Source organism: Aristolochia californica, unplaced genomic scaffold, assembly GCF_029961685.1.
Source record: "Aristolochia californica isolate CCGP_79_NKW_82.1479 unplaced genomic scaffold, dmAriCali1.0.hap1 SCAF_11, whole genome shotgun sequence".
In the NCBI taxonomy this organism is placed as follows: Eukaryota; Viridiplantae; Streptophyta; class Magnoliopsida; order Piperales; family Aristolochiaceae; genus Aristolochia; species Aristolochia californica.
In genome coordinates, this window is record NW_027181782.1 from 6,566,215 (window position 1) to 6,588,894 (window position 22,680).

At 38.1% G+C, this 22,680-nt stretch overlaps 1 protein-coding gene across 1 annotated transcript in view; it reads left to right on the forward strand.

Annotated features, from left to right (window-relative positions):
- The window catches only part of LOC137944600 (uncharacterized), a 33,516-nt gene extending 12,826 nt beyond the window's left edge, over positions 1 to 20,690 (forward strand). Inside the window, exons 8-13 of the mRNA XM_068790289.1 lie at positions 2,254 to 2,307; positions 2,441 to 2,644; positions 5,121 to 5,246; positions 17,029 to 17,094; positions 18,406 to 18,699; positions 19,887 to 20,690. Of these exons, the coding sequence (XP_068646390.1) occupies positions 2,254 to 2,307; positions 2,441 to 2,644; positions 5,121 to 5,246; positions 17,029 to 17,094; positions 18,406 to 18,699; positions 19,887 to 20,360 (1,218 nt within the window). The 3' untranslated portion in view covers positions 20,361 to 20,690. The remainder of the gene's footprint in view (positions 1 to 2,253; positions 2,308 to 2,440; positions 2,645 to 5,120; positions 5,247 to 17,028; positions 17,095 to 18,405; positions 18,700 to 19,886) is intronic.
- Positions 20,691 to 22,680: the final 1,990 nt, after the last annotated feature.

A 22,680-nucleotide genomic window follows, 5' to 3' on the forward strand; every position in this document is an offset into this window, starting at 1 on the left:
CAGAGTCTTCCGAAGTTTTTCTCTGATCCATTCCTCAATCTGATTTGCATTGCTGGAATCCCGGTGCACAGTGATAATTACCGCCATTGATAGGCACTTCTGTCCATCTTTCAGGGCTTGGTCCGGAAGAGACAAAGAGATGTGGTTCTTGTGGTGGCTAAATTTTGAGGTGGGTAGAGGCGGAGGCTTTTCATTTGTTTCTAGGATATGTAGATTTTTTTTTTTTTTTTGTTTGTTTAGGAGGCGGCAGCTCGCTTTCCTGTGAGGCATTTTTTTCTTGGAAAGGGGCAGGGGGCAGTAGGTTTTTTCTGGGGGGTGGGGGATTTTTGAGGGAGAGTGGAGAGTTTGCTTGTTTCATTTTTCTGGGATAATTGGAAAATCACATTGTGGAAGTTCTTCCAACACATCCCGGATTGGGGATTCTGGGGGACGAAGATCATTCCCATGATTTTATTCCCTCTTCTCTGCGTGATGCAGCATTCAAGCCTACCTCCATGATATTGCGTGTGCATCTTTAATTCCAACTCTTTGGTGAAGAGAGTTTCCATGGCTTCGTCCCGTCTTTCCGCTGCATACGCTGATCAGTACTGTGCCGAACGCTTCCAGCGCTTGGCTGGGTATGGAGATGAAGGATTTCTTTGCTCCTGAGCTGGAGGTGATGCGAAAAAAGGATCCATTTTTGTTCTTTGATTTCTGGATGGAGATGGATCCTTTTCCAATTTTGAATTGCATCTCCTCCGGATTCTCCATCCTGATTCTTCTTTTTGATGTTCGACTGATGACCGTCTGCCATTCTGACTTGTCTTCCCGGATCTTTGAGTGTGAGGGAGGGGGGGGGGGGGCTTTGCTATCGTTGCAAACTGCTTCTGCTGCTGCTGCGGTGGATTGGTTCACTCCGATCGATCAGAGCTCCTCTTTACTCGGAGAGGTGGGCCAGAATGGGGGTTTGTGGGTGGTGTTGGGTTTCGGGGGGGTCCCAAGAGGGGGGTCGCACTCTCGCTCATGTTCCAGTAGGTTACCGACAATCTTTGACTTTGCACACTACCATGAAGATAAAGAATGAGACACTTCATAACCCACTCTCAGACAAAGAATAGCAATAAAAAACAAAGCAAATTCCAATTGTAATGCCACCAATTGAAATGATTCCCTCAAAACAAGTTGCCACAAAGAAACACCAGTGCATCCTAATAAATCAGCCATGCAGTTCACCATTTGGTGACATATGTTGGGTGTCAAACTCTTGATGCCAGATAATAGTAATCGGGTAGTATAGAAGGTTGAATGCACAAAAATAAGTTGCTGAAAGAATTGATACAAAGATTGTAACTACTAGTTAAGACATAATATACAAAAAGAGTAGGTATTACCTCCATAAATTTGTTTTTCTTTTCGGCGGTGGGGGTGGGGAAGGGGGTGTGCACCTCTTCTTTATTGTTTTTTTTGTTCTCCACGAAATTCTGATCCTGCATAAAACTATAGTGAACATGTATTGTCTTAGCTTTTATTCTAAATTTATGAATAACTGAACGAATGGAAGCTAACTTTGCATATATTTACACGTTAATATACAAGTCGTTGATTATACTAATTTTCTGATGTATGAGTAAGCATTTTACTTCATTTATATAATATATGAATCTTAGTCATTCCTGTAGACACCTCTCAATGAAAGAGTGTTTCAGTCTTGTAGTTTATGGTATGTTTGAAAGCAATATTTAAGGCTTGAAGGTTTTAGTATGCATGAGCGATGGATTTTATTAAATTGTGCCATGGAAACTAGGATCAAGTACCAAGCACAACAAGTATGGTTGTAAACAAGAAAATATGGGACATTATTCTGCATTATTAATATTTTGGTATTCAAAAGAGTTGTTAATGTCCAAGTTTATGGTAGGATCCAGGAGGCTCCAATTTTTTACTTAAATCTTTCTGTCCTAACTTGCTAAAAATATAGAAAAAATATCAATGAATCTTTCTGATGAAGGGCATATCACTCAATTGATTAATTTCTAAAGAAGTAGTTGCTCAAAGTCTTTTTCTCTACATTTCTAGAAATCTTGTTCTCGTGTCTCCTCCTTCAAATGCTTTCACATGACTTATTTTTATGTTTAAATGAAATGCTCATTTGTCTTTTCTAAAAGAAGTAAAGGAAAATTATGTTCTTTATTTCTATGAGAGTAAGAAATTCAGACTGTTTTTCTTTAAACACTTTCTTATGGTAAAATCTCATTGAGTAATTTAAAACTGCAGTTTGAATGCAGAGAGTTTCGGGAATCCATTCTTGGAGTAATGCCGCATCGTTGGGTATGTTTTAAAGAGAGTCTTGTCCCATTATTGATATTTATATTTTTATATTAAATGCCAATGTTCACATATTTGAAACATCGATGATTGTCACATTTGTCTTATGTTAATGAGATATTTCTATGTCGTACAGGAACGAAGAGAAGATACTGTTTTTAAGTTGGCACATTTTAGAAAGCATAAAAGAAAACCATTGAAGAAAATGCCTGGGAAAAGTATGACAAACACTTTTCATATGCCGGAAGAAAACCATCCTCCAGGAAAGGATTCGACTAACAAAATCCCTCAGCTGATCGGAAAAGCTGCAAATATTGCTAGTTCAGCAAAACAGAAGAAGGTAGAGTCATCATATATTGGTCATCTCATTTGATATACATCTTGCAGTTGTAATCAATGTTTAAAAAACAGTCTTGTGTCATCAAATCAGTGGCATGATTGGTTCTGTTTCAGCCAGTTCAGCCTTCAGTGACCTATATAACACCATAAACATGTTTAAAATTTGTTTCTCTCAATGGCCACGTGCGGCTGTTTGTTAATGTGAGGTTTCAGTTCAATTCTCACAGGTTATGTGGTATGTGGTGCATGATATTTGAAAACCTGGTTCAAATTTTGATATATTCGAGTTTTATAATCAAACTAGTGCTCAGGGTCAAGCATGCCATGGTGGTTACTATGGAAATGGTCACCTGGCTAGATTTGCCAGTTTTTTGAGAAAAAAATGGGTTGTTTATTGGACACAATAAAAAAGAGATTATATCAGGAAAGGGTTTCCATGGAAGAACGACGAGATGTTATCAGGAAGCCCTTCTTTTGGCAAGTTTATTTTGAGAAAGTGATGAATTTGTTAAAACCAGAAGCAAACAAACAAAATTAGGCAGACCTCCCCCTTATAAGAAGGGCATGGAGAGAGCCCCCCCCCCCCCCCCCCCCCCCCCCCCCCCCCCCTGCTTAGCACAACCGTCTGTAACAGAATTTGCAGATCTGGGTACATGGGGACAAATACAGGTAAGATGGGGAAGAATGTCCAAAATGGAATAGTATACATCCCAATGACGCCACGACAGGGAAGAGGGAGAGGAGAACCACCCAACAATCGCCGTATAGTCTCCCTCAATGTGGAGCACCCGAAGAAGTGCTCGTGGAAGATGATGAGGCCTCTGAGGAGGGCATGAAGCTCGACAGGAGTGGAGTCAGAAATGCCCATAGGTCCAGAATAGGATATGAGTTGATTACCACCCGAATCATGGAAGATACTGCCGTAGCCCACCAAGTTAGGATTGCCGAGGGAACTGCCATCAAAGTTCATCTTCATGAAACCCAGATCAAGGGGTTGCCATTCCCACATCGTTGGAGGCTTGACGGGGCTCCCATCTGAGCAATGATATTCCAGTTATCCCTGAGCGTGAGCCCAGAGAGAGCGGAAAACTCCTTCCTGGAGTGGAACCAAGAGGAGATGAGGCCAGTAATGGAGGAGATGACCCGATCATGGGAGAGATGCGCTTCTTCTAGCAAGTGAGTCAGCTAAACCATTAGCATGTGAGAAAGATGGTTTTAATGGGTCAGAACAGGAAGAGACCTTGTTTCCACTTGCCCTGTCTTCTTATTATGACATTGTTGGTAATACGGGGCATTTACAGTTACATTAAATGGACATTGTTGCATATTAATTGATGCAAGGACAAGAACATTTTAAACAAGAATTGACAGCATGAGAGATGATATAGGGGAGACAGTTTTACAAAAAAGCAACAGGAAAACATGTACTATTATTTGACAACTGATAATGACCAGCATGTTGATCCAGGTCAAGCTAGAGCTGTATCTCTGCCTGGTTCTGAAATAGTAACAAATGTCCTCGATTGAGAACCTTTTGATTGGGCTGGCTGGTTTGATGGCCTGAAAATGTGCTGGGCTGGTCAGAACTATCTATTCATCACTTTTTTGTTTTGACGTGTATTTGTTCATTACTTCTACAATTTGAATTTTAAAATTTCCAATGCAAAAGTGAGAGGCATAGGACTTGGAACTATTGAACTTTCTAAGAAAAGCTAAGTTTCCACTATACATAGTCTAGAGTGTGTAATATGGAGGAAATTATTGCCTGTGTTTTTTTTGAGATTTTCAAGTTCTTCTTTAAATGATGAGACGTGAATATGGAAAGGAGAGGGAGAAATTTGACATGATGCAGGGCATAGCAAATGAACATGGTGATTCACAGGAGCAAAAACATATGTGAGAAGAAAACTATAAATTCTTAGAGGTTGAACATGTAAATAGGAGGGAGTTTGAACAACTTGCTATGACTTTTCACTTAAACATATTTTGAGAATGTGTTTCTTGTAGGTGACTTAGCTTGTACAATGTTGCCTTTTAAGGGAGCCTATATCAAGGTGGCCTCTCATTAAAGAAAACATGCATTTGAGGTTACATTAGTCTGCGTAGACATATCATACTTCTATAGGTATTGCTCATTATTGCATGACCTAAATCATGCCAATTTGATGTTTGATACTTCTTTGCATCACCATTGACAAATTTTTGGCCTGAACTTATGCCATATAAGGCTATCTCTCCTAAGTGTAACCTTGTAAATGTTTAATAGTTGGCTACACGTTACCTTTTCTTGCATGCATATGTATATTTTTGTGTGAGTGGTGAAATTTATAATTTGTCGTGAATTATAGGTGCAATCCCTATCTGCTGCTACCCCTCTTCACTAAAGTAGTGAAATTTCTTTCTTTTCTTTTTTTTTCACTTTTTTGTGCAACTGGACGACTGTCATTTTCATGATCTAAATAGTTTAGCTGTTGCAGAGGATGCCTTATGTTCCTACCATAACAAATTATACTCAACTTTGGTGGGTACCGAATGTGGTTGTGGCTCATCTAAAGGAAGGAATAGAGGCTGTTCATTTGGCTTCTGGCCGCACCATTTGCAAGGTGAATCATACAAATCTTTGATAGCTCCTGTTTTAATATTCTGTTGTATTTGAATGGATATATTATATATTATAAAATTAAGTGTTGAAGTACCAGGTTATGGGCAGAATTTCTACTTGGCGACAGGCTCTCTTACCTCTTCTCTTGTTAGTTATAGATTTGCTTTTTTAAAATGGTGGGTTTGTAATTGAACTAAAGAATGGAATTTGCAAAGTGAAGGACTGAAACAAAAATGATAGGGCACATATACAAGACCTGTTAGTAGAATACCAAAAAAAGAAAAAAGAAAAAAATCAGGCCTGTTAAATTCTTTGTGTTCCTAGGAACAGTTGACCAAGTAATTTAATAAATCCACTACAAGAAAAGGTGGTGGCCAATCAAGCTTTGGTTAGCAGACTGAATGATATTTTTCTTGTGATCTTCTCTGACGATTGGATAGCAAGGATTTCAAGGTGGAATTCTTAAACTAAATTTCGATGGGAACACTATGGGCAACCTGGGGCCCGCTGGATTTGGGGTGCAATCCGTGATCCCTCAAGCAACATTCTCATCACTTATTCGTGACCCTTGGGAATATCCGACTCCACCTGAGCCAAGTTATTCACCCTCCTTCAAAGGCTCATTACCTTCCATGATCATTTCAGCGGACCTCTTATTATTGAGGGTGATTCTAAGGTCGACATCAGCTGGTGCTCGTGCTTGATTTTCCCTCCTTGGAGATATTGGCCTGTTTTCCATGAAATTACTGACATTGTACCCCTCCTTGATTTGACCTGGCCTCATATTCCCCGATCAATTGACTTGCTTGTCAAGTAAAGAACCTCCCTACAATCTTTTGTTGTTAGTGGATTGGTACTTCAGCTTGTTTCTGTATTCTTTGTTTTTTAAAATCTGTTTTCACCAAAAAAAAGGGTGGGAGCTTAAAGCTCTTGAGAAAAACCACAGTCTGCCACCATAGAATCCCTGCAGCCCATGAGCCTTGAAGAGGGGAAAATACTCATCTTGTGTGATCTGGGAGATGCCCCACAACCCAAATATTATGGGTTACCCTTACTTTCTGAAAGATTGGCTATTGTATATTGTTTGTCATTGTAGAAGAGCACGTATGGAAGAGTTTCACATGACTCTCACAACAAGAAGTCTTACAGAGCCATAATTATTATGGAAGGAGGTCTCATAGAAGAGTTTCAGTTTAAAACTGTTTTAGTTATGTTAGTCTTCTAATTGTTTCTGTTGTTCAATTGTTCTAGAACTTATTTTTTAGTGTTTAATTTTGGGTGTAACTGGGATAAAGGTAGTTTAATTGTAATTGGATTTTACTTGTTTCCTCTATTATAAATAGAGACTCATGTACTCAAATTACAAGTTAGTGAAGTTTTTCTCTTTTCTAGAAATTCAACATGGTATCAAAGCGGGTTCTGTGAGTTGACTTGGTCAACCCACAAAGATAATGTGATCCTATTCTGATCTATCATCTCAAGTAGTATAGGTTCGTATTCTATCTTTTTTCTTTTTGTCTAGTCATAGTACCCGTTTTTTTCTTGCCAGTCTCACCTCTATACTGTGCTTTTCATATTACAATTTATATATTGACGAAAAGATCTTCGAGTCTACTTTCCAACGCAAAAAGAATTTTGGCAATTAGAGTTTTCTACAAAGAGAAATCAATATTTGAAGCAGCAAAGGTCAGACTGCAAGAGAGATTCGAGCAACAACAGAAAGCTTCACTTTTCGAGCCATTTTAAGCCATCAAGAATGAGACTTTATATGGAGATCTATATGTGAAAAGAAAAATTTGTAAGTCTATTTTCTACTTTATCAAAACAATTCTCAATCTGAGTTTTCTAGAGGAAGATATCAATTTCACAAGGGTCAATGGTTATGCTGGCCAAAGAAGAAAGAATACTCAGTTCGGCCAGATTACAAAGTCCGAAATCTATCAGATTCTTTCTCTCAAAAGAAATATATTTTCTGAAGAAAAGTTATACTTGGATGAAAGATATCAAAGTCTAGTTTCAGACAGAGAAAATTTAATGTCAATACGATCTATATTTAAGGAGATATTTAGATAGGAGACAGCAAAGGTCAAGCTACAGAACAAAGAGAATCAAGAAGATTCAAGAACGAATATGTTAATGTCAAATTAGATTTCAAATTAAAGCTCTTTGAGTCAAGAGTCTTGAGCAACTGTAACTTTGAACAAGTTTTGAAGATGAATACACGTTTTTTCTTTTTGGTTGCTGGAGCACCATTGTTTTTCATTCTTTTCACTAGGAATAGTTTCTCACTGCATTTTTCTCTTGTGCTAGCTACTGCTAGGTATAAAACAGCACTTGAAAATTCTAGTTCTTCCCTTTGAACTTGAAAACTACGAATTTCCTCAAATTGAGAAGATAAAGATTGGCTTACCGATATACCAACCTTGTCCATCAACTTTATTTCAATAATTTTGGTGACGTTATTTGGTATTAGAGCTAGTATCTAATCAAGGCTAGTGCCAAAGCCCTGGATCTTGAAAAATCAACATGGAGAGTGTCTCAAGATCATATTTTTGAGGAGGTTAAGGCTGATATCACATCAAATTCGAGCAGGTCATGATGTTGTTGTCACAAGCCACTACAAGAACTGCTGCTAATATGAAGAAGGGGAAAATTTCATGAGACTCCAGCCTGTGGACATACCTCTATAGTGAGACACCATGAATCCATACCAAGGCACCTCCTAGATAATCCTCCACCAAGATGCAACAGCCGTTTTGGGGGATGGGTGGTGGTGAAATCAAAATTGAAATTCTAGAATATAACGGGAGCCTTCATGGTGAATATTACCTTGTTTAGGTGACTATAAATTTCCAATTCAAGGAGGTTCCACTTGATAAACAAGTTGTTTTGGTAGTTCTATGGTTGAGGGGACGAACCGCTGCATGGTGGCATCCCACAACATACCACCAAAACCAAATTTTTGAGCCTGAGATTGCTACATGACAAGGCATTGAAAGCATAATGGGAGAAGAGTTTTTGCCATTCAATTACCATCAAGCCATGAACGTGGGACACAAACTTACACAAGGTATGAAGTCCGTTTTCCAATACACTGAAGAGTTCTACAAATTGCTAGCAAGAAATATTGGGAGAAACTCAAAGATCAATTGGTATCTTTCTACACGTGTGGGCTGAGATCATCTGTTACAGGAAACTGCATATACTTACACTTCTGTTTTGGAAACCTTCACCGAAGCTTAATATGCGGAAGAAGATGAAAAAGCCTCTTCGATCTCCTAGTTACTATTCATCCTTTCAGCCATCTAACTCACTCAGACCTATCCTCTTCAACTTCAGCCCCTAGACCAGTCTAAGAAAAGCTCATTGGTGCATGTTTTAAGTATGGAAAGGCACCCACAAATTATGCAACAACTCTTTAGTCTATGAAGATGGAAGTGAAGAGAGGGTAGTTGTATATACTACCAAGGATTTAGACGAAGACAAAGATTGTTTGGATGAAGAGGAATAAGCTACTAATGGTATTTACCCTTGGGGCCGAATAGTATGGTCATCAATTATTTTTAGTGACTAGAAGGACTTTTCTTACTCCAAAGGATGAGATTGGTTACATCACAATCTTTACCACCATTTGTTCTCTTGGAGGCTATATTACCAAATTGATTATTGATTCAGGGAGTTGTGACAATATCTCTCAAAGTGTGGTTATCATGCTCAATTTGACAACAGAAGTTTATGTTCAATCTTTCAGGCTAGCTTGTTTGAATACTTTTAATGAGGTATATCAGTCTCAAAAGGTGTTTTGTTACTTTGGCATTGAAGACAAGTAGAAGGACAACATACAGTGTGATGTTGTTCCCATGGATGCATGCCACACTTGGAAGACCATGGCAGTATGATACAAATGTAATACATAATGACAAGAGAAACACTTCTTTCTTGTCAATGGGGATAAACTCACTCTATTGCCTACTAAGGGGCCAAAGGATCAAGAAAAGTTTAAACCTGTTCTATGCCTCTCCGTGGCAGATTTTGAGAAGGAAATTAATGTAGAAATGATAGGTTTTGGTCTTGTTTCTAACATCCAACAAAATGGGCAACGGGCTGCAATAGAGTTACAGAACAATTATACATTCAATATCACACATCTATCACTCTATTATAGTGAGCATGAAGCTGAAACGAAGAACTTGAGGTCGAGTTCTTTTGAAGAGAGGGTGAATGTAGTACATGACTCCCTTGTGGAAGAGGAAAGCGATCCAGATCAATTGAAGAATATGAAAGGAGGAAGAAAAAAAGGAAAGAGGAAGACTCATATGCAGCTGTTTCTATTTATGAAAAGTTGTTGTTTTACATTTTTGTACTTTTTGCATAGGGAAAGTCAGCATGTTTCCACTTTGAATAGTTTCCTAGTTTGCCTACAGTTTCATTTCGGAGAATTTTATTTAGGAAAGTTTCTGGTTAGTAGTTTCCTATATTAGTAGTCAATTTAGGAAAGTCATAAAGTTAGTAAGTCCATTATTATTGTTTCCATCTCATTTAGCTGCTAAAATTCTTTCCTAGCAACTGATTTCAGTATGGAAATTCACTGTTCAATTGTAATTAGAATGTCTACTCTTTAGGAAATTTCTATTGCGATGATGGTCCTTATATTGGCAAGTCTTTAGATATTTTAGAGTCTCTAAATGGGTGAATCTATTACAACTTTGAACAAGTTTTGAAGATTAACACCAGTTTTTCTTTTTGGCTGCTGGAGCATCATTGTTTCTGATTATTTTTTTTTCTAAGAATTTTTTGTTAGTGCATTTTTCTCTTGTGCTAGCTACTGATTGTTGTACAACAGCACTTGAAAATTCAAGTTCTTTCTCTTGAAACTTGAAAACCTAGAATTTCCTAAAATTGAGAAGATAAAGGTTGGCTTACCCATATGCCAGCCTTGTCCATCAGCTTTATTTCAATAATTTTGGCGGCTTTGTTTGGTATCAAACCCAGTGTCTAATCAATGGTAGTGCCAAGACTCAAGATCGTGAAAATTCAATATAGATAGCGTGCCATGATCAGATTTTGAGTTTAAGGCTGATATGACAAGCAAATTTGAGCAGTGCATGAAGCAGTTGTCACAAGCCACTACAAGTACTGCTACTAATATGGGAGTTGGTCATGTGGGTGTTGGAAATGATGAAGAAATTGAAAATTTGAGAGAGACTCCAGCCTATGAACTTGCCTTTGTAGTAGGACCTTGAAATTCACACCAAGGCATGTCCAAGGTAATCCTCCACCAAGTTACAACAGTTTATGGGGGAGTGGAATTTAAATTGAGGTTTCCAAACTTAATGGGAGCCTTCATGCTAAAGATTAACTTGGTCATGTGACTATAAATTCTCCAGTTCATGGAGGTTCCACCTGATGAATAAGCTGCTTTATTAGTTGAACAGTTGAGGGAATGAGCCACTGCATGGTGGCATGCCACAACATACCATCAAAGCCAACTTTTTGAGCCCAAGATCACTACATGGCAAGAGATGAAAAGGATAATGAGAGAAGAGTTTTCGCCATCAAGTACCGTCAAGTCTTGTATGGAAGATTGCACAAACTTACACAAGGTATGGAATCTGTTTCCCTGTACACTGGAAAGTTCTACAAATTGAAAAGAAGAAATGGGTTGGGAGAAACTCAAGATCAATTGGTATCTTGGTATGTAAGTGGGTTGAAACCATCCATTTATAGGAAATAGTGTATGCTTACCCCTTTGTCTTAATATATGAAAGTAGATGAAAAATGTCTCCTCTTTTTTAGATCACCAAGTTACTATTTTTTCTTTTAGCCATCTAAGTCACTCACACCTCATGATCCACCACTTTAGACAACCCATTCTTGTCATCCTCAAATCCACCTCATCCTCTTCAATTCCAATCCCTAGACCAATCCATGGTAAGGCCGCCGATGCGTGTTTTCTACAGACCTCTTTGTTTTTCTTATTTGTACTTTGTGTGATCTTTTATGTCAGGAAATTTTTTTCCCGTGATTTGGGAATTCCATGTGTCAATCCCTTTGTTTCAGTTTTTTTTGGTTGATCTTCTTGTTTTAGTCTATATGGGTGTTTTTGTCCTTTTTTTAGAAAGTGATCATTTTATTAAGCAAGAAACAAGCAACAAACAAGGCTAGGGGAGCACACCCTTTACAACAAGGGCATTTTTGTCCTTGATAACTCATTATCGCCCCTATTGGTTTATTCTTGATCTTAATTGGGTTTTTCTACTATTGTCTCTTTGTGACAACTTTTCTTTGCTTAGTGATTGTTGTGTCTACTTTGTGCTCGGAATATATTGTAGGTCCACTTTGACATTGTGTCACCCATATTTCTTTTACTCTTTTCTTAGGTTTTGCCCTCTAGTTTGGCTGTGAGAATCCTTATCTGCTTTATTATTCACTCATAGGACATTTCAAGGTGATTTGTTATTTAGAGGGAGATGGAAGAATTGAGTGTTGAAGGTTTTAGAGTTTCTCTTATGTTCAAGCTGGTTTTTTTTGTTGTCTTGGTTCCCCAACCTGAGGAGGCGAAGTAGAATGTACTAGTGGTGGTTCTGGTATTTGTTATGATCCCAATTCCTTGCTAGGCTCCAGAAGCTAGTGCAATAGGTAGGGGACCCTTAAATTTGGTTTTTAGTGGGGAAAGGAGGAGGTACCTGGCAAGGAAATCTTGCTGACAGGATAGAATCGGTTTCAAGTGGGGTTTCAAGAATATTGATCTTTGCTGCTTCGGTTCAAGTGGGGTTTCAAGAATACCGATCTTTGCTGCTTCAGATACAGATGTCTCTGAGTATAGTTTCAAATCCCAAACAGCTTGTTGCACTAGATAATAGACTCAAGGAGTTTGAATTTGATATATATAGCTTTGACCTTGATCTTTTTTTGGTCACTTGATTTGCTTCTTTCTACAACTCGACCCATGTCAACTCCAATGAGGATATCTCCTTGTAGGTAGACCGGATTGTCACAAAACTTGTTGCATCTAAAGTAAACTTGAATAATTTTCTTTCAAATATAATGTTGCTATATGAAAGTTGCTTCTTTTGAGGGCGAGAATTTAATAGATTTGTGGCTTTGAAATCTGGCTGAATCGAGTTCTTCTCTCCCAAGTAACGGCTGAGTCAAAGCTCAATCTGCCTAACCCCCTGTCTTCACCAATTTGTTACAATTCTGATTCCTTGCTAGAGCTTTGAAGGCCTGAGCAATAAGTAGGGGACCCTTAACTTTAGTTTTTTGTGGGTAAATGAGGTACTTGACATATAATTGGGCTCAAGTGGCAGGATGAGAAAAGAAACTCGATATCTAGGGTGGAATGTCTTGGCTAGGGATGTGGGACTTGTGGGGAGCTTCGGGGACAATTAGGATGGGCTAAGGTAGTTGTAATTTGTGAGAATAGGCTGAGAGTAGGGTTCTCTTAATGATAGCACTTTTCTGATATAGTGAACCTCTAAGATAAACTAGTCATACGTGAATTACTCAAGACACTAGCCAACTCTTTAAATGGGACTAGAGACTAGTACTTGACATTGACACAAGATACTATAATAATCTCCTGAGAGTTGAAATTAACTAGTGTAGATATCTGTCACTTAAGGAGAACACTTGCCACACCTACTCACTAAGACTATTGATATCTAACTAATATATCACATGGCAGTCAACAGAACTAAAGCAAAACAAAGACGAAGAGATATAAAACAAATTGCCTTACCTTTGCCTAGGGTAGAACCTCCTCAGAGAGATAAACACCCTTTGATCGGGGCTAGTAGCCTAAGTAACCTTTAATTCGTCGATCAAGATGCTTGGATTGGACTTGGCCAATAAAGAGAATTCTATTGGTGAGTGATGATTACAAGGCTTACTGAACTCTCTTTTTATATAGACTAGAGATTGGAGCTATTTCTACAATTTCTCTTATGTGGGACTAAAAGTTGGATGTTCCCTTTCTTGGGCGGCAAGCAAGCTCTTGATTCTCCTAGATTTCTCTTGTTGAGTTGACACCCCTTTTGGAGGACAATTTTGTCCCTATGCTGAGTTGGCACGCCTTCTAGAGTTCTTTGAACATTTTTGCCCTAGCTTGGCCAACACCACTTTCTAGAGAAATTTGTTGGACTCTTTTACCCTTGGACGTGCGGGTTTCTTCTCTTCTAGAGTCTTCTTTGATCTTCTTTGATTTTACCCATCTTTCTTGCGCCACTTGTCTCTTCCTTGCTAGCCTTCTCTTCAACCTTTGGCTCTTTCTTTGGACATAATCGACTCTTTAAAGACTTCTACTACTTTGATCCTCCCCCTTGCGACTACATCAAACTCAATTTTGATGGTAATGCTATTGGCTCTCCTGGGCCGGCTAGAGTAGTGGTGTTTTCAGAGGCGACAATGGATACCCTATTCTTTCTTATGCTGGGCCGGTGGGCATGGCCGATTCAAATACTGCTGACGTAAGTGCTCTTCTAGTCGGCCTCTGAATCTTCAAGGAACGTCTCCATGACAAACTAATTATTGATGGAGACTCAAAGATTGTCATCAGTTGGTGTTCAAAAGATAGTTCCCCCCCTTGGCGTCACTGGCTTATCACCGATTATATTGCTGACATTGTGTCTTCTATTCATTGTAATTGGAATCTCATTCTTAGATCAGCCAACCCTTTGGCTGATAAATTGGCTAAATTCAGAACTTCCCCAACAATCTCTCATTGTTTGAGAAGGCTTCCCCCCTTTGTAAATTGCTCTCTTGAGCTTTTGTCTTAAGAAAATTCAGCATCATTTCAAAAAAAAAAAAAAAAAGACTCGTACTTTACGACTCTATGCTATTAGGCTCACGCAGGGGCTTAATTCTTTTATTCCCTCACCTCTTGTGGGCAACATGACCTCTCTCTAGGTACACTAATTGAGGCTCATAATAATATAGTGATGCTTGTCCAAGGCTTTCCAAGTGTGGTGACCAGAGTTGTGGACTAGAAAACTAATTGAAAAGTGATCTAATTGAAGAGTGAAGTAAAAGTTCTGTTTTACATGCTAAAGTTATGAACTCCAATTTGAGGGGGAGTGTTGAAGATCTTACATTCCTCTCAGTAGCAAGTGTGCAGCCTTGCGTACATGTTACGTGAGGAGATTTGTAGCCACTTCAAGTCCACGTGAGAGGCTGAATTTGTAGCAACGGGGAAGTTCCAATTGCTTCTATTTTGAATTTTAAGTTTCAGTTTCTATGCTTACAAATTTCTTATTTAGTGAGTTGTGTTTGCATATAACTAGAACTTGTGTAATTTACTTTAGTTATGATAAGAAGTGTAAGAGATATTATAAATAAGATTGCCTAAGAGAGCAATCCAACGTCTCTCACTTTCTTTCCCAAAATTCTTGTTCTTTCTTCATGCACGTCTCGTTCTTTTTTTTTTTTTTTTTTTTTTTGAAAAAGATGTATTTATATTAACAAGAGAAAATTTACAAAGGATGAGGGAGCAAATCCCTTACAACAAGAGATTGCAGAGAGGCTCCCTGCTTGGCAAGCACATTAGCTGCCAAATTTGCAGATCTTGGAATGTGAGACCAAATACAAGAAAATGATGATGTAATATCTAAAATCTCTTGAAATATGTCCTAATGCCTCCACGGAGGAGGGGAATTACACTGGCACGAACCAATCACTACCTTGGAGTCCCCTTCAATGTGAATAGGCCTACTGCAGTTGTCTCTGAATACACGGAGCCCATTAAGAAGGCCATGTAACTCTGCCGACGTAGTGTTTGAGATGCCTAACGGACCAGCAAAAGAGAAACACTGATTTCCAGATGAATTCGAAATCACACCCCCAAAACCAGCGATCCCCGGATTGCCAAGAGAAGAACCAACAAAATTCAATTTTAAGTAACCAACCTCTGGGGGAGTTCACTCCTTTATTACTTGAACCTTGGTCCCAATGTGCATCCTTGCCAAATTGCTCCAATTATCTTGAATGGAGATGTCCTTGAAAGAACAAAAAGGCCTTTTAGTTAGAAGCTAGGTGGATATTTGCCCTATCACTCTATCAGCTACTTTAGCCTCATATTCACTTTTAGCATCAAACCGCCTTCTATTCCATTTATTCCAAAGCCCCCATGGAACGAAACTAGCGCAGGTTGAGATTATCAATTTACCGAGACCAGGAAGGGGATAGCCAATGATCGACTTGCAAAAACCGATCAGATTAGCAGATATACAGAATTGCATCTCCAACTTGCATAAAACAGAGGTCCACACATTTCATGAGAATTGACATAGGAGAAGAGTATGGTTGGCGGATTCAGCTTCATTGTTGCAAAAAGGACATAGTGGGTCTATAGATGGGTGGCTTCTTCTTCGAAGCATATCAGCCATAAGAATTTTACTTTGGCAGGCACCCCACATGAAGAATTTTATCTTTGGCGGGGCACATAGACGCCAAACGAAGTAGATATCATGCTCACTTTGCGTCGGATTCCAATCGTTGATGTATCTGTATGTCGATGAAACTGAGATTTTTCTTCTTTTGTCGGGCCACCAAATGAGCTTGTATGCATTGGAAGGCCTTATTCTAACATGATTAAAAGAATCCAATAAATTGCTTGCTTCCATAGCCTCCGTGTCTGATAGACCCCTTCGGGGCATCGGCTATTGAAATCTCCCTTTGTGTGGAGAGAAGGAAAAAATTTCTGAAAGAGTTGCGCAAAGGTTCCTGCCCTATCCACCAGTCATCCCAGAATTTAAGAGATCTGCCACTGCCAACAAAGAATCTACAGGCTGAGGAGAAATTCCGAAGAAGCAGATAAAGAATGCACCTCTCGTTCTCAGAAGCTAACAATAGTAAAGACCCATTTGCACCCAACTACATTTTTTTTCCTGCTGGTAATGTTGTTGATCCTCAAGTGCCATTGTTATACATGGTGTTCATCTCTTTTTCCATCATAGATTTCCATCCAGGATGTTAATAGGTTTGGTGAACAGGCAACTAACCAGACCACAAGAAATGGAACATAACTAGTGTTTATCATTTAAGATGGTAGCAGAAAAGAGCAATAGAATCACTTGGACATATCACATATTGACTAAAGGGTGAGACAACATAGTGTTGCCATTTGATAATCATTAAATTGCATTATAGAATGGTGGGGGCAGCCATACTAGCATGGTGATATACAGTCGTTGGTGCTGATGGTGGCTTTAAGGTGTTCAGCCTGTTTTTTTTTTTTTTTTTTTTCTGGCTTCTTTCATACTCCTTCAATGGAGGAAATTTAGTAATTAATTGATCTATATTCACTACAGGTTGGCAAAAATTCGAATTTTTGGACATTTAAGGAGGATTTGCTTGAACTGTGAAATGGAGTGTTAAAACTATTGGGTCATCAAGTGGACCGCAGGGCAATTTTACTAGTTTATTTTCTTTGTTACATGGATGAGATTGAGGATATACTGGCAAAGCTATTCTTTCCATTGCTTGACATCCCTAGATCGATTAGTGGTATTGCAGATTCATTTGCTCTAGCTCATGTCTCCTAGCTATAGCTTGTTGTGGGAATCTCTTTGCCTCTATATTAGTTGTCGTTGGTTTTACATTGGTTGGTTGTTTTATTTTGTTATTTTAATCACTTCTTTCATGTACCATTTCCTTTCCTAATAAAATTTCTTTCTCATCATGTTCGAAAAAAATTTCATGAGCCATAGATTATCATACTGTCATATTTTGTGTTTTCTGAGTACAACATCTGTTCAGGCATTTTATGTTTTCTTATCTGTCTGCAGCTTCATCTTCAAGAAGGAGGCCTTCATGCTGATATTAATGGGGATGGGGTTCTAGATCATGTTCAGGTACCCAATATTTGAGTAGCTTATTAATGGTTGACAGGTTCTGTTCTGAATGAGATGGACATAGTAGCGTGTTGTTTTGTACCAACAATGAGAAACTTTGTCCACTGAAGCTCAAGGTTTAACTGTCCACTTTCTTGCTGCATCTTCATGTGAAGTACTTAATTACTTATTGCTAGATTTCCTACCGCTAAGGATGGACAGGATTCACAATTAATCCTTTGACTTGCGCATTTTAATGTCCAATTTTATGGGATTTTTTTTTCTTTTTAGCTGTGGAAAGATTTGTATGATTGAAGGAAAATATGAGCTAAAAGCAGCTAAAAAATTTTAGCTTGAAAAGTAACATCACTGCTTCAGCTTCTCTTGCATCTCTTCTAACACCATAAGGGCCTGATATGATATGACAATAAAGTTACTGTTTAAAAAGAAAAAAGACAATGTTTCATGATGAATGAAACTGTGCATAAACTTCCATTTTCTGTCTTATCTTTTTTTTTTCAACATCTTCAGTTTGCAAGCTGTAACGATCCTATCATAAGTTCACCTCTAACCATAATATTTACATAACTATTATTTTTTAGTGTCCTAAGATTTTATTCCTCTCATCTCTGTTAGCCTAAAGGTTATAAAGAATTGAGAAAAAAATTACTCCTGCTTTTATTTACAACCCTGTAAAATTGATCATTCTCCTGATGAAGAGGCTTGAGACTTACTCACAACCTGTATTCCATCATCTATCTGTTTCCAAAACACTAATTTTAATTTTTTATACCTGTTAATTTACCCCCTTTGACCAACTGATGAATTTGGTGCCTTAGTAATCTCGGGAGGTAGTTTTTTTTAATTACTTCATCTATCTGTTTCCAAAACACTAATGTTAATTTTTTATACCAGTTAATTTACCCCCTTTGACCAACTGATGAATTTGGTGCCTTAGTAATCTCAGGAGGTAGTTTGTTTAATTACTACAGCTTTATCCATGATACAGATTTTCTTTGTGGGATAAATTATTGAAATTATTTTAAAATGTAAAATAAAAGTTCTTCATCAGATGGTGTCATTTTCAGTTGCTAGCTATCATAGTTTTTGTTGATTGTCTTCCAGTTGAGCAAGTTAGATGAAAACCATTATCTGATTGTTCTAGAACCTTCCTGGATTTGAGGCAGAAATACCAGATTGCCCTTTTGGATCCTCGTTTCTTCTTCGCATGTATTTAGCCTTTTTCTCAACCACTATATATATGTATTAAGCTACTGTCAGAACAACTTCCAGAGCTAATGGGCAATATAAATTTCTTTTTTGTTTAAATAGGTTGTCGGTGGAAGTGGAGCTGAACAGTCTGTTGTCAGTGGGTCCATGGAAGTGCTAAAACCCTGTTGGGCTGTGGCTACATCTGGTGTACCTGTACGAGAACAACTCTTCAATGCTTCAATTTGCCATCATGGCCACTTCTTCCAGCATGGAGATTTTTCTAGAAGCTTCAGTAGGAATCTTGATGTGAGTTCTCTGGAGGTAGCTTCACCTATTCTCATTCAAAGGAAGGATGGCCACAGGCATCGGAAAGGAAGCCATGGTGATGTTGTATTCTTAACAAATCGAGGAGAGGTATATCCAACCTCTCTGTCCTCCAACTATAGCTTGGAACTAATTTTTTTGTTTGGCTGACCCTTTCATGGTATCTTGACTCCCTTTAATTTGTCAAAATCTTAGCTCCAAAATTAACAAAAGTAATGGGTTGGATGCCTCCAAGTTTTGGCTTTTCAGTGCCTGAATTGATGTTATTTTTTGAGCTATATTGGTCCTTGGGCCTGTGCCTGATGGAAGGCCTTTTATGACCTCCAAATTATGCTCTATAAAATTATTGGATCAGAGGATACAAAATAAAAAATAAAAAGTAAACTATTGGATCAGGCTTTAACAGTGATCGTGTATATTATACATACTAATGTTGTAAATGCTGTCAGACATGAGGTACAATGCTTGGCTGTTGACAGAGTGTATGTTTTTCCATATAAAGCCAAGGGTTGATGGGATCTATCCTGGCTCTGATATGAATCTTTGGAGCTTGAAAACTGTGGTTTTGGTACCTATGTGATGGTATCTGAGATCTGACTGGTGAGGGTCATAAAGGATGATCACCTTGTGCGTTTGTACCAGCCAATAAGGCTCCAACTATATCAGGAAGGCTTTATTTGGGCCAAAACAATATACTCGATGTTCCTAGGAGCCTTTATTCAGCAGCTCAAAAAGTGGAGCGTCTGTTTAATCCAGTCCTGTCTACCTTGTTTGCTTCACCTGCTTTTTGAACTCAAAAAGGGGTGCGTGCTTGGAGCGACATGATTTTATGCATATAGGAAATGGAAATCAATTTATGTGGGCTATAAAGAATGATCTGGGGCAAGAGGATATCTGTGCACTGAATTCTTCAGTCATCATATGCTGTGTGAACTTTAAAATCTAACAGGTTGTCTTTATAGGGACAAAACCAGTTCTTGCACCTTCTAGTGAACTTGACCTTTTTGACTTGAAAGGCTGTTTGAGTGGATGGGCGTGCTTTTGAAAATGGTGAAATAACAAACCAAGTTTGCTCCTCTATTGTGGATAAGGAAAGCATTAGACATTTTGTTTTTTGAAATGCATGATAGAGGAGCAAAGAGCACAGAAGAAAATTTTTCTCTGACTTGCTTGTATTAGTGCATCTTGATTACTGCAGTTTATTTGGCTTATGGATACACCTCTGTTCACTGGTTGATCATTCTCACCGAAGGACGAAACATCCCATTTATTTCCAGGTGACCTCGTACACACCAGGCTTGCATGGTCAGGACGCAGTTTGGCGGTGGCAGCTTGTGACAGATGCTACATGGTCAAATCTCCCTTCCCCTTCAGGGATGATGGAAGATGGGATTGTCCCCACATTGAAGGCAGTATCCTTGAGCGCGGGAGATGACCAAGAGGTGATCCTTGCAGCTGGAGATCAAGAAGCTGTAATTATATCCCCTGGTGGAGTCCAATTAACAAATATTGATTTGCCTTCACCTCCCACACATGCACTTGTAACTGAAGACTTCTCAAATGATGGGCTCACAGATATAATTGTTGTTACTTCAAGTGGTGTATATGGATTTGTCCAGACCAGGCAGCCTGGGGCCATTTTTTTCAGCACCCTTGTTGGATGTTTAATTGTTCTCATGGGGGTAATATTTGTGTCACAGCATCTGAATTCTCTCAAGGGAAAACCAAGAGCTTCCTCTGATTTTAGGTGAAATTGCTGGAAACTGTGCTGTGCTCTGTTGTCTTTTCCGGAGACATGTAGGACCTATTATAGGAAAGTTTCCTGCTGCTGAAGCCGAGGCCTCTTAATGAGATAAGTTGGAGATGCAGGGTTGAAATGTTTACTAATAGCAACTGCTTGGTGGTTCACTGTGTAAAGTAATTTTTTTTCATGATCCATCTTCTGCAATGTAACTGTCATCCTTATCTGAGATTTAAGGGATTCTGAACACTCGCATGAGGGTGGGTTGTGGAGAAAAGATCAGAGATTATATTTAGGGTTGCAGAGTTCATTCCTTATCATAAAAGATTTTCATATTTAATCTGTTTCTAACATATGTGCTTGCTGGTCTATTTGCCTCGAAAGGCGTTCATCCACAGAATTTGATCATTATCATATTTTTACTAACTATTTTTAGGAATAATAATAGTCAAATTTTTATTTTCTTTTTCTTTTTTTTTCCTGGGGGTTCCTAACAGACCCTTAGAGATTGGTTGTACCTTTTTAGAAGATATTGGAAATCCATTTTTGCATGTTAGTGTCCCTTTATTTCTTGGAAAGACACATCTCTCTGGAAAATATTAGGAGATGGTCAATCTCTCTTCCCCTACTTCACCTTTAATTGATCCCTTCCTCTAACCAACTAGTGAAGGTTAAGTGGGTATTGAAATCTTGTGAGACAGAAACAAAGGGAGCCTAACACTGCTCCTCCCCTCTTTTGGCACTGATGGGGAGGGGCTGCAACCTTCGCAGTTGTTAATGGTAAGGTAATAAACCATTTTTTTATATATCTCCACCCATTAATAATCTGCAATGTTCATGAATAATCTATGCAACATCAATCTCAATAAAAAAAAAAAAAAATCAAACACACGCTTTACATTTACATATTAATAGAAATCCAATGGAGAATAATCCAAAAAGGGATTACAATGGTTCTTGATCATTCACATGTTATGTTTAGCCTTTTTTTATTATACATGGAACTCATTACTTCATTTATAGTTTAGGCAAATACACCATAATTAAATTTTCTATTATTTCTTACAATGTCACAAACATAAGAAGATTTTGTTCAAAGAAAAATTAAATTTTTTCAATAAGATTTTTTTTTTTTTTTTTACTAAGATTATCCCATAGCCTACAAGTGGAAGTACTTAGATCTCAGAGAAAATTTGATAATAACACAAAATCGGTCCAATTTAAATAAGAGAAACCTAATACATATATCTCATCTAGATTCATATATTAAAAAATAATAGCCTTAAAGAACTGGAGAATAAAGATAAAGGATTAGAGCTTAATGCTTGCCTAATTCCAACAACAAACAATAGCAGCCAAAATCATGTCATACTATTCTCAATTTTATTTAAAAGAAAATCTCAACCACTAATCTCGACCTACCTTCAAATATCTTGAATTTTCTCAAGGGAAACTAAGAACAAAAAAGAACAAGAAAAAAATCATAAGTAAAGACATGTATATATTTCCAATAACAAACCCTACCAGTAGAAGTCTCAATTAGAAGTATCATGCTCATAATAGTTTTGTGAAAAAACCATAAGAATTCTTAACTACCATTATCAACTTGGCCTCAGAAATCAAGAGCTCTCTTAAGGACATGTTTAGTAGTTACAAAAAGGAAAAGAAAAGAAATGAAAAAGGGTGAAAAAGTCACTTTATATTGTTTGGTAGCAATCGCTGAAAGAAAAAAGTATTAGTTTCTCTATTTGATATGACGTTTTCTTTAATCAAATGGAGAAATTTAGAGAGAAAAAAGAAAAAGAAAGAGGGGAGAAAATTTTATCAGCTTCCCCTTGCTCTGCCTACATTGAAGCCATTGAAGAGTTTGTCTTGAGCTCAATCCTTCCCGCTCTCACCTAATGAATCCCTGCCAAACAAATCATGAACGACCTTTCCCTCTTCCAATCTCTTTATCTCTCTCGCCCCATCTATTCGTATTTGTATAGGAAAAACAACCCTTTTTCAATTTCCAACAACTCGCTCGAACTCCAATGAGGAATCTCTAAATTAACCCCCAAGTCATCTATATTCTATGGCAAAAATCCCTTGTACCTCATCGATTTCCACTATTTCTGCATCAAATTGGTAAAAACAATAAATCGTATTGGGTAGCTTGAAAGTGTGCTACTAACGATGCCTTCTAGCATGAACCTTTCCCTCTTCCAATCTCTTTATCTCTCTCGCCCCATCTATTTGTATTTGTATAGGAAAAACAACCCTTTTTCAATTTCCAACAACTCGCTCGAACTCCAATGAGGAATCTCTAAATTAACCCCCAAGTCATCTAT